Genomic DNA, 12303 nt, shown 5'->3' with positions numbered 1-12303 from the left:
TTTCAATTTATGTATAATAGCAGGTGGTTGAAAAGCACACTCGTGCCATGGTGAGAGTCTGACAAGCAGTCTCAAAACCATTACTGCAAGTTCTTGTGTGTGCAGCGAGGTCTTTTAATGGCTTAAATTTTTAAAATGAAGCTTACACATAAAGAAAACATCATGAAGTTTGTGGAAAAAGTAAATAAAATTCCATGCACATGTACTAACATGAGCACACATGTTTTTGCACACACACAAAATACTTAGAAATTTCCTGCCTCTTGGCTTAAGTACTAACAACACAGCAGGAATAACTTAGCTGTTAGGAAGTACTCATTAAGAAGCCCTATTAGATTAAGTGACCTGAATGGCTCTGTGTGCTTATGTTTGTATGCCTGCATTTGTGTGTGTGTGTCCATGTGTGTTAATGATTCATTGCCAGTCTCCTAAATCCGAACCCATAAAAATATGTGTGCCGTTTGGCGCCACCAAGGGAAGCCTTTGTTTAGAGGACTTGAATTAGACTGTTTACCAAAATAGGAGTTCACAGAAACTGGTGGTGATATTAGCTAGCAGGGATGAAATCAAGCCGATAACAGGTCAGATAAAACACTAGAAGAGCCTCTCCTACGGTGGTAACACAAATACTACATTACGTATCAAATCAGTGATGTCGGATTCACTTAAAAACATCTCTTATTGGCTCATGAACATAAGGTCAGTACTCAGAAATTATGTCATCAGTAAAAAAGAGGTGTCAATGAATATCTAGTGCCAAACATATTTGACTGGCTGGATATAAACAGTAGCAAGCGGTATGTGGTTTCACATTCACACTGGACCAGACATGACATAATGCTGCAGACCTTTTTTGAAAGACACCACCTCTGTGTGGTCACGGTGTGGTTAGTTCGTTTCAAATAGAGGGCTGGATATTTAAATAATTCTGACTATGGCGCGCACACACACACACACACACACACACACACACACACACACACACACACACAATCACACACGAGTGGAGTCATAAGGGTCGGTGACACACAGATGCGGCTCAAGCTGCATTCACAAAATGCTGTCTTATTAAATTCCCCTTAAAGAGACAGAGCTTTTTTTGCTTTAAGTTACTTCTTCACTTTCCTTTAATAAAAGACTCAAAGGGTAATTAAAAGACAAAAACTGCGAGGTATGTAATACACATGCTGACGCAAATACTCAAAGGAATTAACCATCGAGAAGGATACTGAGGAGAAGCCGTCAGAGTTGTGTGGGTGCGCATGTGTTGGATGAGTGTAGCCGTGGTTCTCACAGGACGGTGTTTGCCATCTAAAATTACACCTGTCTGCTTCTGCCTCTGGCACTATCCTCAGATAGAGTAATCTGCTTCCTCAGCTGGCTGTGACAGGGTGTGTGTGTGTGTGTGTGTGTGTGTGTGTGTGTGTGTGTGTTTCCAACTATCTTTATGAGAACTACTTTGAGTTTGGGAGCCTTACACTGAGGACATTTTGGAAAATGAGGTCTTTTTAGCTTGGTCCTTGCTTAAAAGGCCCTTTTTATGGGCCAGCACTTAAGTTAGGATTAGGTTAGGCTAAGGCAGTTAAGATGGCATGGTTCAGTTTAGGATTAGGAACTAGGGAATGCAATGTCAATGAATGTCCTAGCAAAAATAGCCTTGTAAGTGTGTGTATGTTTATATCTGAATATGGACTCGGTGGCCCTCCTCGTGTGTCCTCAGGAGAAAAATTACTCTTTATATAAAAAATACAAAACTCTCCTATAATCATCACAGGTCTAAAAAAAATGTGCTAATTGAAAGGAAAGTTTCTCTTAGCGACACCTCACCACAATCACGAATGTTTGTGGTTGATTTAAAACCTCTGCACTACTAACAGCCAGTATTAAGTTAAAGGCTGCTTTTAAGCACATACGACTATGTTAACATCTTTCCCTCAGATTACAACGTACTGATGCCAGAATTCATTCAGGGGGTGCTGATCATATCTGCGCGGAGGGCGCAGGTTACTGTGGTACTGTATCCACACTGTTACACCCAGACGGATTCCACAGTGGCGACATCCTGCCAAATATACCGTGCACCATACTGAGTTCTGATGTGCGCTGTGCTCGTCTATGTCTGTCACCTTGCTCATCCAGGACTTGCGCTTGCACATGGCTTTCCTCCTTTTCACGGCCTCCCACAGCCTTCTCTGCCCTGCGGTCAAGAAGAAACAAAAAGAGGCAATAGGTCAGTGGCAAGGCATTCAAATGAGGACTGCAACTGCTCAAGGATCCATCAGGAGGAATCTGAGTGAAAGAAGGGTATACCATAATGAATTTCAACACATTTACCACAACAGGAAGAAAACCAAACACCCAGCTTTGATATGAAATGAGACAAAGAGCAAAAAGCAAAGGGAAGGAGGAAGAAGAAAAGATAATAAAACGCCAGAGAGCAGTGAGCTGTGCAGTGGAGAGACATGTGAGGGAATATATGAGCATGCGAAGTGGGTGTAATTAGTCTTAAGCGGCTGTGAAGCACAGGCCCTGAGGGCTTCAGTAACTGGATTTAGAACAATTCTGCTGTGATCCACTTTATACACACCGCAGACAAAAGATCTGACAGTTTAATATCCACTCTCACTGTACCTAATTACAAATTGTGACTTTGTAATGACATTAAATGCATTAGTGATGCAGGATTTGTTCAAGCAACATCAAGGATGAGCCAAATGACACAGTGCCATTACTGAACACAAGAGTCATACTTAAGGCTATGTATAGATGCATACAGAGAACAAAAGTAATCATAAATATAAAAATTGCTCATTAAGCTATGAAAGGCCAGTACTGCTTTATTAGGAAATAAAACACATGAGCAGAGAAGACAGTAAATGATGATTTTATGAAGTTGTAGTTTGGAATCAGAAATTCTGTGTCTTGCGCTCATTTCCAGTCTTGAAAGAGTTGATAAAAACAAGCCACTAAACAACAGCCATGCTTTCAGATATCTAGCTACACTAAACCACCGCTCTGAGCTAAAAGCTAATATCTACTTCTACAGTCTACAGCCTGGTAACAAAGGCAGTGCCAACATCAATATTTTAAGACTTATAATGTATGTTAAATATATTCAGCATCTGAATTTAGCACGAAAGAGTTACAACATTTGCTAATTAGCACTAAAACTACAGGACAAACTGAAGCTGATGGGGATGTAGTTCATTTTTAGATCACAAATTATGGACAAAGAGTACAGGAGATAAACCGTAGGATTTTTCCTTTGAATAAGGAACATTTATACTAAGTATCTAACACTGGAAGCCACTAGCAGGAATACAAATTTAAACACAAGAGAGACATGCCAAATGAACATCTGGATGAGCTTCTTTGGCACAACAACACTGCGGTTCTCTCATTCACTCACTGACAAAAACACACACATACACGCAGGTACTGTGTCTCACCGGGTCGACCCATGCCGATTTTCTCCAGGTCTTCATTCTTTACGTAGTCAAAGTGCGACAGCCGTGTGACGTTAAGGTCATCTCGGATCCGTAAGAAGTACTGCTGCAGCTGCACTTCCATCAGCAGTTCCAGCAACCATTCCGTCCCTTCCTCACATTGCATGCTGCTGCCCAGTTTCTGATAAAAATACAAAGACACACACAGAGTTAAGCCCATTCAATAGTCATTCAACACCTCTCCCAATGCATGCTCCAAAATCCGTAAAATACACTCAAAAAGGAAGTCAGCCATCAACAAACAGAGAAAGAAAGGAAACTGAGCTTGGAGCCAGCTCCCTCTTAACTAAATCATTAACAGCCTATTGCTTATAAAAATCAAGTCACAAACTCAAGATCAAGGGGGCTAAAGCGGCAAACATACTGTAGCATAAGCTACTTATCAAAGGATAAAAACAATGAAAACAGTCATTTTCACTGCAATTTGATGTCACTGTGGTGTCAACAAACCACTTAGTCTTCAATTAAGTTAAGCTCAAAACAAAGAAAGTTGTTTTTGGCTGACTTGCTGTAGACTGCTCAGACATGAATGTGCCAAAAAAAACAAAAAACAAGAAGAGCAATACAAGAAATATATTATGCAAAACTGATGTCCAAACGTCCAAAAACCAGACGTGGCCCCGAAACGGTTTCACCGCAATTCCTCACAACACCGAGTCAGCCCATCAATCTTTAACGTAAAAACAAAAAACATCCATTTAACGTAACCAGAAACCTAAACCTAGATGGGCTTCTTCACAAGGCTATCGTCTCAAACTGATGCACGTTCAATTCAAGACAGTAAACAGCTTTGCTGGAGAACAGCTACACCTGCTCAGAACTTTAAGGAAGTAAACTTGTAAACCAAGCTTAACAACACATGGAAAAGAGAAACATTCCTAATCCACACATAAAGGCAGACAAAACTTTACGATGGGTGCTCTGGCTGAAGGGGTCACTCCACTGATCAGTATTTAGACTCGGCGAATGAGGAACTTCCTGTGCTGGCAAAGGCGAGGTTACGAGGTCCAGAGAACAGTGTCACAAAGGTCACTGCTTCCTTGCTCGCTGCCATTTAAACTTCCTGAGGGACTTGCTTAGAGGCCATTTCCTATTATTTAATGACTCTGGCCTTAGAAGCTCAAGATCTCACACACACACACACACACACACACACACACACACACACACACACACACACACATACTTCTAATGGTGGGCCATAAAATGAAGCCCGTATGTGACCAATCCCTAAATCTATCCCTAAATCTACTATGTCTTTTCAGAAATAGCTGTTCTGTATTTTACAGGAATTTTAGATGTGAGGTCTGACTGAGGTCAACTTATTGGGAGGGCTCAGTCCCCAATGGTTATGGCAGATGTTTGTATCCTGATACAGATTCATTCCTATAACCATAAAAATGGGTCAGCTGTCTTTTTGAAATCACAGGAGTCCTCTTATTTTGGTAAAAAAGTCCCACTGTCAGAACATTCTTTGAAGCTATCTTTGAAATCCTCCTGTTAGTTGAAAACAAGAAGTAAAACGGTACACTGGTAAGCCAGGAAACATTCTCGCGTGATCCGGTGACAGTAGTGCCTGTGGTTTTAGGATTAACTAGAGCTGCTGTCATTTGAATCCATCTCCATATTTTGCATTTTGCTACATCATGCCTGACTCTTATCCTGAGAAAGACGATCCAACGGCCCTTTTGGCTGGTCCACTACGGGTTAAGCTGTGCCAGTGGCAGACATGCTATTAAGAGTTTGACGCAAAAGTTTTCCCAAACAAGAAACAAATGATTTTTCATTTTCATTTAATCCTTTCATTTTTCCATGAAAACATGCCCAACTCATCCTTTACAATCTTCCCCAGCAGCAGTCAACACTGAAGAAAGAATGCTATTTCTCTGGACGGTGCCAAAGACGCAAGTCAGCTTTCTCTTGGGCCTCATTTCATGGCAGTGTCATTTGAGGCATGAGGGGTCAAAATCAAGGAGATGAAGCGCTTCTACTTCTTGGCCCACTAGCAAACAAATTATTAACCCATTAAGGCATGTTGGGTTTGTTTTTTCCTGAGACACGTTCATAGAAATAAGCTTTGATACAATTAATTTAGGTGGCTAAGAAAGAGCTTTATACAGGGTGTATCAAAAAGAAACATCTGACTTTAAAGTGCTTTAAATCCGCAGCTGTTTACTGGTAACAGTCGAAACATGTACTGGTAGAAAGCGAGGATTTAAAAGATTCATGTGGTGGTTGGGACGAGTTATCGTATTGATGTGTGCCATGTATCTGGTTGGGGACACACTGAGCACGTGTAAACGATGCAAGTTTTGTATGTAAAACTTTACATGCAAGCGTCTATGCCCATTACTTTGAAACATATAGCCTTTTGAATTCTTTTTGATACACCATGAATCTTCACCAGCTGAGATCATCAAATTATACTTTCTCCAAACAAAACAGGGTCCTTCCTTTATTTAGTTTATGTAAAACGTCATCAGGAGCTTAACTTCTCCTAAAGTAGGAAGTAGAAAATGTACATTTTGAAGATGTGAGGTTAAACTTGAAAGAAATGCTGCATCCCAACTGTTAGAAATGACTTCCGTTAAGACTCTGAAGAATCCAACCAGGGCTAGAAATCCAGAACTAACTAGTGATCTATATACTTTCCTTCATTTCACCATACTTTAAAGAAGCATCATGAAATGCTGACAGATTAAGAAGCTAAGCCTGTTTGCACTAAACTTGTCCAAGCTTAGCGTTTACTTCAAAAAATATTGAAAACGACCAAACAGGGAGGAAAACAAAGAGAAATAAATGAGGGATGCAGGAATTTAGATGCAGAGAAACAACATGGTGTCATTGCTGAGAAATGCTTTTGGCCTGAACGAATTCCTCAAGGTGGTGCTGATATTCACACAGGCGCATGTACACATACACAGACACACAAACCTACACCTTCTGGCCAAAATCATGTCCTGTGTTAAATCGGTTCTGCTCTCACATCCTGCTGCAATAACAACCATCCCTGGGGAGAGCCTCAGACCAGCTGGAGAGTCCACACACACACACACACACACACACACACACACACACACACACACACACACACACACACACACACACACACACACACACACACACACACACACACACACACACACACACACACACACACACACACACACACACACAGAGAGTTAGAGACAACTGACCTCCACCATACCATATTCATGATTCATGTATTCTAACAACTAATTAAACCACATGACTCTGACTATAGTTACAAGCATCCATGTCATGCTAAAGAAGATATCCCCTCAATGGAATATGGAGAGTAGACAATCCAGCAGAGCAGACTTACTCGATATACGTGAAAGCGTGCCAGGAAGGGGAATGTCTTTTTCAGCTTGTCAAAGCGTCGCATCCTGAATTCCTTCGTCTGGGATGAATGTAGGTGCAAATAAAGTGCATACACGTTTAAATGGCCCGTGGTTGTTGCTTGTCCTTTAAATCATTACCAGAGCCACAGCACCCTTGGTTTGAGTCTCTGAGGGAATTCTAAGAAGCGCACACAGTTTTTGGATCCGGACCCAAACCTATGAACCCGAGAAGGGGAAGAAAAACTTCCTGAAACCCTGCATGCAAATCTACAGCATTCCATGGCGGGGTCAATCCTCCTCTAAGCCCCTTCTACTGCTTCAGCTCCCCACAAGAAGTCAAAGAGGCATTTATGTAGCACTTGAGAATGCAGAAGAGAACTCAAACTGGCTTGTAATATTAGGAAAGAAGGCTGGAGAGCGAATGGAAGCTGCTGCTTCTAGCAGAGAAAGCCTCCCAGCTCTGCCCTCTGCCCAAGTCCAGCCATGTGCCCTCCTCAGACAGCAATGAGCCAGTCATCCAAACTTGCAGAACTTCACAAATAAGTCACTCCTTCTTCCTCCCTTCCTTTCACTGCCTCTGTCTCTCTCTCCCTCTCTCTCCCTCTCCGTCTCGCTCTCTCTGCTTTGCCTGTGCATATACTGTCTGTTTGCTTTTCGATCCCTCCATCGCGCATGGAACTAAAAATAGGAGCGTCTTCTGCCCGATTCAATCCCCTCGGCAGCACAAACAGACGAGCCAGAGTCGGCGTCTCCGGCTCCACTTTTTAGGCTTTAAAAACATGCATGTCTGCCAGCGGGGGGAGGGAGGGGGCCAGTCTGCATTTGTTTACAGGTAGCATATGTGCTTGAGCTTCATGTTGACTGCTTATAATTCTCACTTCTGCATCAGCCAAATTTTCTCTACCCCTTTATCCTGCCCCCTCCTGCAACTCCACTCCTCACCCTATCTGTCCTGACCCCCGAACCCCCCACCCACCCTCCTCCTGCCGTCCGTGCAGTGCAGAGCAGAGCGTGGTGCAGAGGACAGAGGCTTCATGGTATTCAGCCCGGAGGAGCATTTGATCCAGGGCCAAAGGGTCACATTCAACTGCAGGAGGGGGAGCTTGTTTCCTGTGATGCAACCTCCCAAAGACACACACACACACACACACACACACACACACACACACCCCCCAAGCGCTCTTCCAGCTTCTCCCTCTGTTGCCTTGCAGAATTTCCCAACCTGCTTAGTGTAATATTTTCTCAACTGAAATGTATTGTTGAATGGCAATCATTATCTCTATGATTTACGAGTAGATTTTCCTACTATATATTTTTTCCAAGTTTCATTTTAAATCTATTTGTTATGATCTTTAATCACTTATAACCAACGCATTGTGTAAGAGTATCTGCTTAACAAACCCAGAAGCATACTCGAAGCACCAATCATTAACCACCAGGATCATTCGGACAATGAAATAGTGTATGAATAATTTCTGAGGTATGAACCACACGATGTGCAAAACAGATTTACAGATATCTGTTAGTGGATGACTAATAGTTTACAGTAATAGTGAAGAAAAAACCCACATGAATATAATTATGATTACATAAGACCTGCTCAGGTCACTTAACCGCGGTAAACTCGCACACTCCTTTTCTGTCACTGTGACGTCTTTTTTGCGCTGACTAAAACTCCTGCCATCTCCCTTCTCCTCCCTATTCTTCACTCCTTCATTAATCCCTTCTCTTTCACTCCCATGCCTCCTTCTGTCCCTCCTCTTTATCCCTGAGGATCTGGCCAAACTCTTGCATTTTCTTCTTTATTTGGTGCTGCCTTTTATTTCCTGCCTCTAATCCTCTAAAAATGTTATCTCTCTTCCACTACGCTGACTATAAACAAACCCGTAGCGGCTGTTTTTCAGACCAGTGGTGGCAATAAGCCACGTCTGCCTCCGTGGGCAGATATTATTAAACTTTTGCCTTTCTGATTTCACCACTCCTCCTCCACCTTCTTTCGCTCGCTGTGCTGTTTTTCATAAGTCTAGCCCATCAATCCACACTTTGACTTAGCTGTTCCCTTTTCACTAGATTTAGTTTTTTATAACGCTCCCTCTGTCTTACTCTCTCTTCCATTTACTTCCACACACTTCTGCTTTGAATTAGGAAGTTTTGTGTTTACTAGTCTAAGGGTGGACAGAAGGCGAGCAGGCAGAGGTGTTATGGGATGGAAATAAAAACTACAAATGGTGTTTGATCATGAAGTATTGGAGTTTAATCAGAGACGGGAAAACAGGCCTTTGTCAGAGGCGGGTGATGCTGTGCAGCGTGAGTTTGCATACCAATTTATTTGTGTAGTTTGTGTACTTTAATCAGCTGTCTAAATGACTTTATTTGAATGTTTTGATTTATAAAAATTATTATTTTTAACTGTAATGTGTAAGTGAACAAATTGTCTCACTTTAGAGTGACGTTATAATAGATTCAACGAAGTCAGCCAGGCAAAGGCAGGCGGCCATACTGTCATCAACACAGGGAACAGTGTGCTAGCTGATGATATCCACATTGGAGTCTCTTTACTGTGCCCCTTGCCCACATGGAGAGGGATCAGAATGACATCAGCCAAAACTTTAAGAGAACATGGCCTACTGTATCCTACATCCATACTGTATAAATCCACAAGGCCCTCACACAGGTGGAAAGTCGCAGCTCATGGTCATCACCTTAACACAAGCCAACTAAGGATACCAAACTTTTTATATAAGTAGAACAGCCTAAAAATCCCCATGCCTTCCGTTTGGATTTCTTAGTTTACAGAGTCTCTATTGCTTTTGTTTGACAGCATTGCATTAAAGTATATTATAGTTACTATATGAGTCAAGCATCCAGAATCATAAGGATCACATAGACCAATTAATATCATAACTACCTCCCTAGACTATTCAGATTTTTGCATCAGCCGTATTTTAATAGATGCCAATATAGAATTTGTCACAGTAAAGTTAGCTTCAGTGATATGATAAATAAGGAAGTAATGTTTGCTTTGGAGCACTTATGTAACTCACAAGACTGTGAAACAGATGCTATGAAATAGCCCACATTCCTGAAAATCAGCAGCAGGACAAAGAAGGACATTACTAACATAACTGGATTTTTACAAAATGTTGTCCATTAATTCATCAAAAGAAACAACACTGAACAATTATCAGTTGTCAGTGTCAGTTGGATTGATTAATCAACATGATTCAACAGTAATGAAGGTGAAAAAAGCAATAGCTTTAAACCACTTCAAACAGAACTCATTATTAATTACCTTTTGTTAAATTAAAGAAATAAAAAACAAATAAAGAGATAGGCTGGGATAAAAAGAAGAGGAAATATGGCGACACCAGTGTGGCAGTTTAGTGAAACGGGAAGCTGTGTGTGTGATAATGCAGCGTTTGTGTAGAGTACCATCAAATATCCAATTTCATCTGATGTTTTGTTAGAAATCAGTGGAAGGAATGTGTGAGAGAGCCATCAGCTGCCCCCTGACTAAGGAGATTAGAGCAATACGATTAACATAAGTCAATATGTATTGTTGCCATATGAACACTAGGGGGCACCAAATCTTAATATGAGGGGTTTTCATTGCTCTGTGTGTGACAAGCATTTGTTTTTCCACTCTAAAAAGACTTTGGGATTACACAGGTCACTCAAACTTTTATCAGTTGCCTTTCTGGTTATGTGGGGCCAGTTTATGACCAGTGGCAACAAAATCCAACTAAGGAAAAACAGCCCATTTTACCATGCCTCGAGGTGTCTTTTTTTTTTTTTTTTTTTTTTTTTGCCTGTCCCGCTTGGCTCTTTTGCCATCAGATTTGTTGTCTAAAGGCAAAGAAAGATGCCCAACGGATTTACTTTACCAAACTGACCATCCCAGCCTTGCCGTAATGGTCCATTTGATTCACCTTTTATTGTTTCTTTTATTTTCACTTACTGAATACGGGACAGACTTGACTGGGGGAAAGAAGGGGAGAAAGAAAGAGGGAAAGAGAAACAGCTGAGAAGAGGGATGGGGGAGAAGGGCAAAAGACAAAAACCAACAGAACGGGCAGAGAAGAAAAAAATGCATATATCAATCACCTGGGTCACCTGCTGAGAAAGAAAAAAGAAAACAAGCAGAAGAGAACAAGAGCAACAGAACAAACAACACCACAATGATACATGGGAATACGACAGCAAATACCAAACACTAAACACCACTGTGCAGCACACAAGACCAACAGAACACAGTGTGCCCTGAGGTAGGAGCCAAAAAGGGTGTAGTTTGTGGGTGTGATCACCCGTGTGTACACCTGTGAGCATGGACGCGCTTGTTTTTTGTTTTTTAAAAGGTTCCTTCTTGTAATAATCTGCTAGAGGGTGTGGGGGGGCCACAGCCCCGAGGTGTCTTGACAACTAGTGGCTGGTGATTAAGACAAAAAATTATTATAAATTTTTTTATTGCTTGCCGAAATAACGAGAAAAGTCTCGTCCTAATAAGTTCAAGAGTTAATTAGGATTCAAATGCTGAAAGTGAAGAAAATTTTGATTCAAAATTGTAAATATCTTGAAATTTAAAGTTAACAAACTGAAATCTCAGTTTGGATGAATTGGATGAAAACTATGGTCATTTCTTAAATCAGAACCAGATAGCATTTAAAACCAGGGCTCTATCTGGCATTACCATGTAGTTACAGTAAGTCACAATATGACTGTAGTGATGGCATTTGTGTCAAACAATATCAATATTTAGTGACTTAAACATGTGATATTTTGATATATTGGCCAGTATTTTTTTCCTTTATAAAATCAAACAGATTTCCATAACACCTATTTTGTGTAGTTGCTTACTCATTTACACTACTCAGATCAGCTGGTTGGTTGGGCGTCCATACATGCGTGGTGCCATAGCGAAGTTGCATAGTGCCCTCTGGTGAACAAGCTATGCAACATCAACACATGGTTTTTCTCCCATCTCTTCTTTATCTTTTTTAATTTTCATTCATCCGTTGATATAAAAGCAGTTGCTGATAGTTTAGTAAACACCTAATTTCAGTTGCTAATTGGTCGATTTTCTTGATTTTTTTTTTCTTTCCAGTTTTCACTGTCTGTTTGGTTTGACTGAGGTTTGGTTTACGCCCTAGTTTGGGTCAAAATACACCTCTGTGCAATGTTCATGGTAATAAAGCTAAAGTAGAAAGCTAAAGTAAGCTAAATAAACTTTTACATGCCGTCTTTTTCCACACAAGTTCTACATATATCACATCACAATAACCTGATCACCTGTGGTGACGACCCTGGAGGAAGCTAAATGTGACCAGTTTATCAAGATCAATGAAATTTATTCAATTAGATAAAACTGTTTGGATTTTTTTTTTACAGATTTACTGCAACTAGCTTTACATTAAGACTGCTGTCTGACCTCGCAC

At 41.0% G+C, this 12303-nt stretch overlaps 1 protein-coding gene across 7 annotated transcripts in view; it reads right to left on the bottom strand.

Moving 5' to 3' along the window:
* The window catches only part of tnk2b (tyrosine kinase, non-receptor, 2b), a 33746-nt gene that overhangs the window by 16034 nt on the left and 5409 nt on the right, over positions 1–12303 (bottom strand). For 5 of the 7 annotated variants that reach the window (XM_086270882.1, XM_086270886.1, XM_086270888.1 and 2 more), the window contains 2 exons: positions 3450–3627; positions 2127–2197 (listed from right to left, as the gene is read on the bottom strand). In XM_086270882.1, the coding sequence (XP_086127008.1) occupies positions 2127–2197; positions 3450–3627 (249 nt within the window). Of the gene's footprint in view, positions 1–2126; positions 2198–3449; positions 3628–6852; positions 7421–12303 lie in introns of those variants that run through there. The other 2 variants (XM_086270884.1, XM_086270889.1) reach the window with 1 other exon arrangement.

The sequence above is a fragment of the Aulonocara sp. 'chitande type north' Nkhata Bay genome, linkage group LG18, assembly GCF_057382095.1.
Source record: "Aulonocara sp. 'chitande type north' Nkhata Bay isolate Kocher_YH1m ecotype deep benthic linkage group LG18, A_spYH_male_GT1.1, whole genome shotgun sequence".
Lineage (NCBI taxonomy): Eukaryota > Metazoa > Chordata > Actinopteri > Cichliformes > Cichlidae > Aulonocara > Aulonocara sp. 'chitande type north' Nkhata Bay.
Note: the sequence above shows the minus strand (reverse complement) of the source record. Positions and strands in the feature narration are given on the sequence as shown.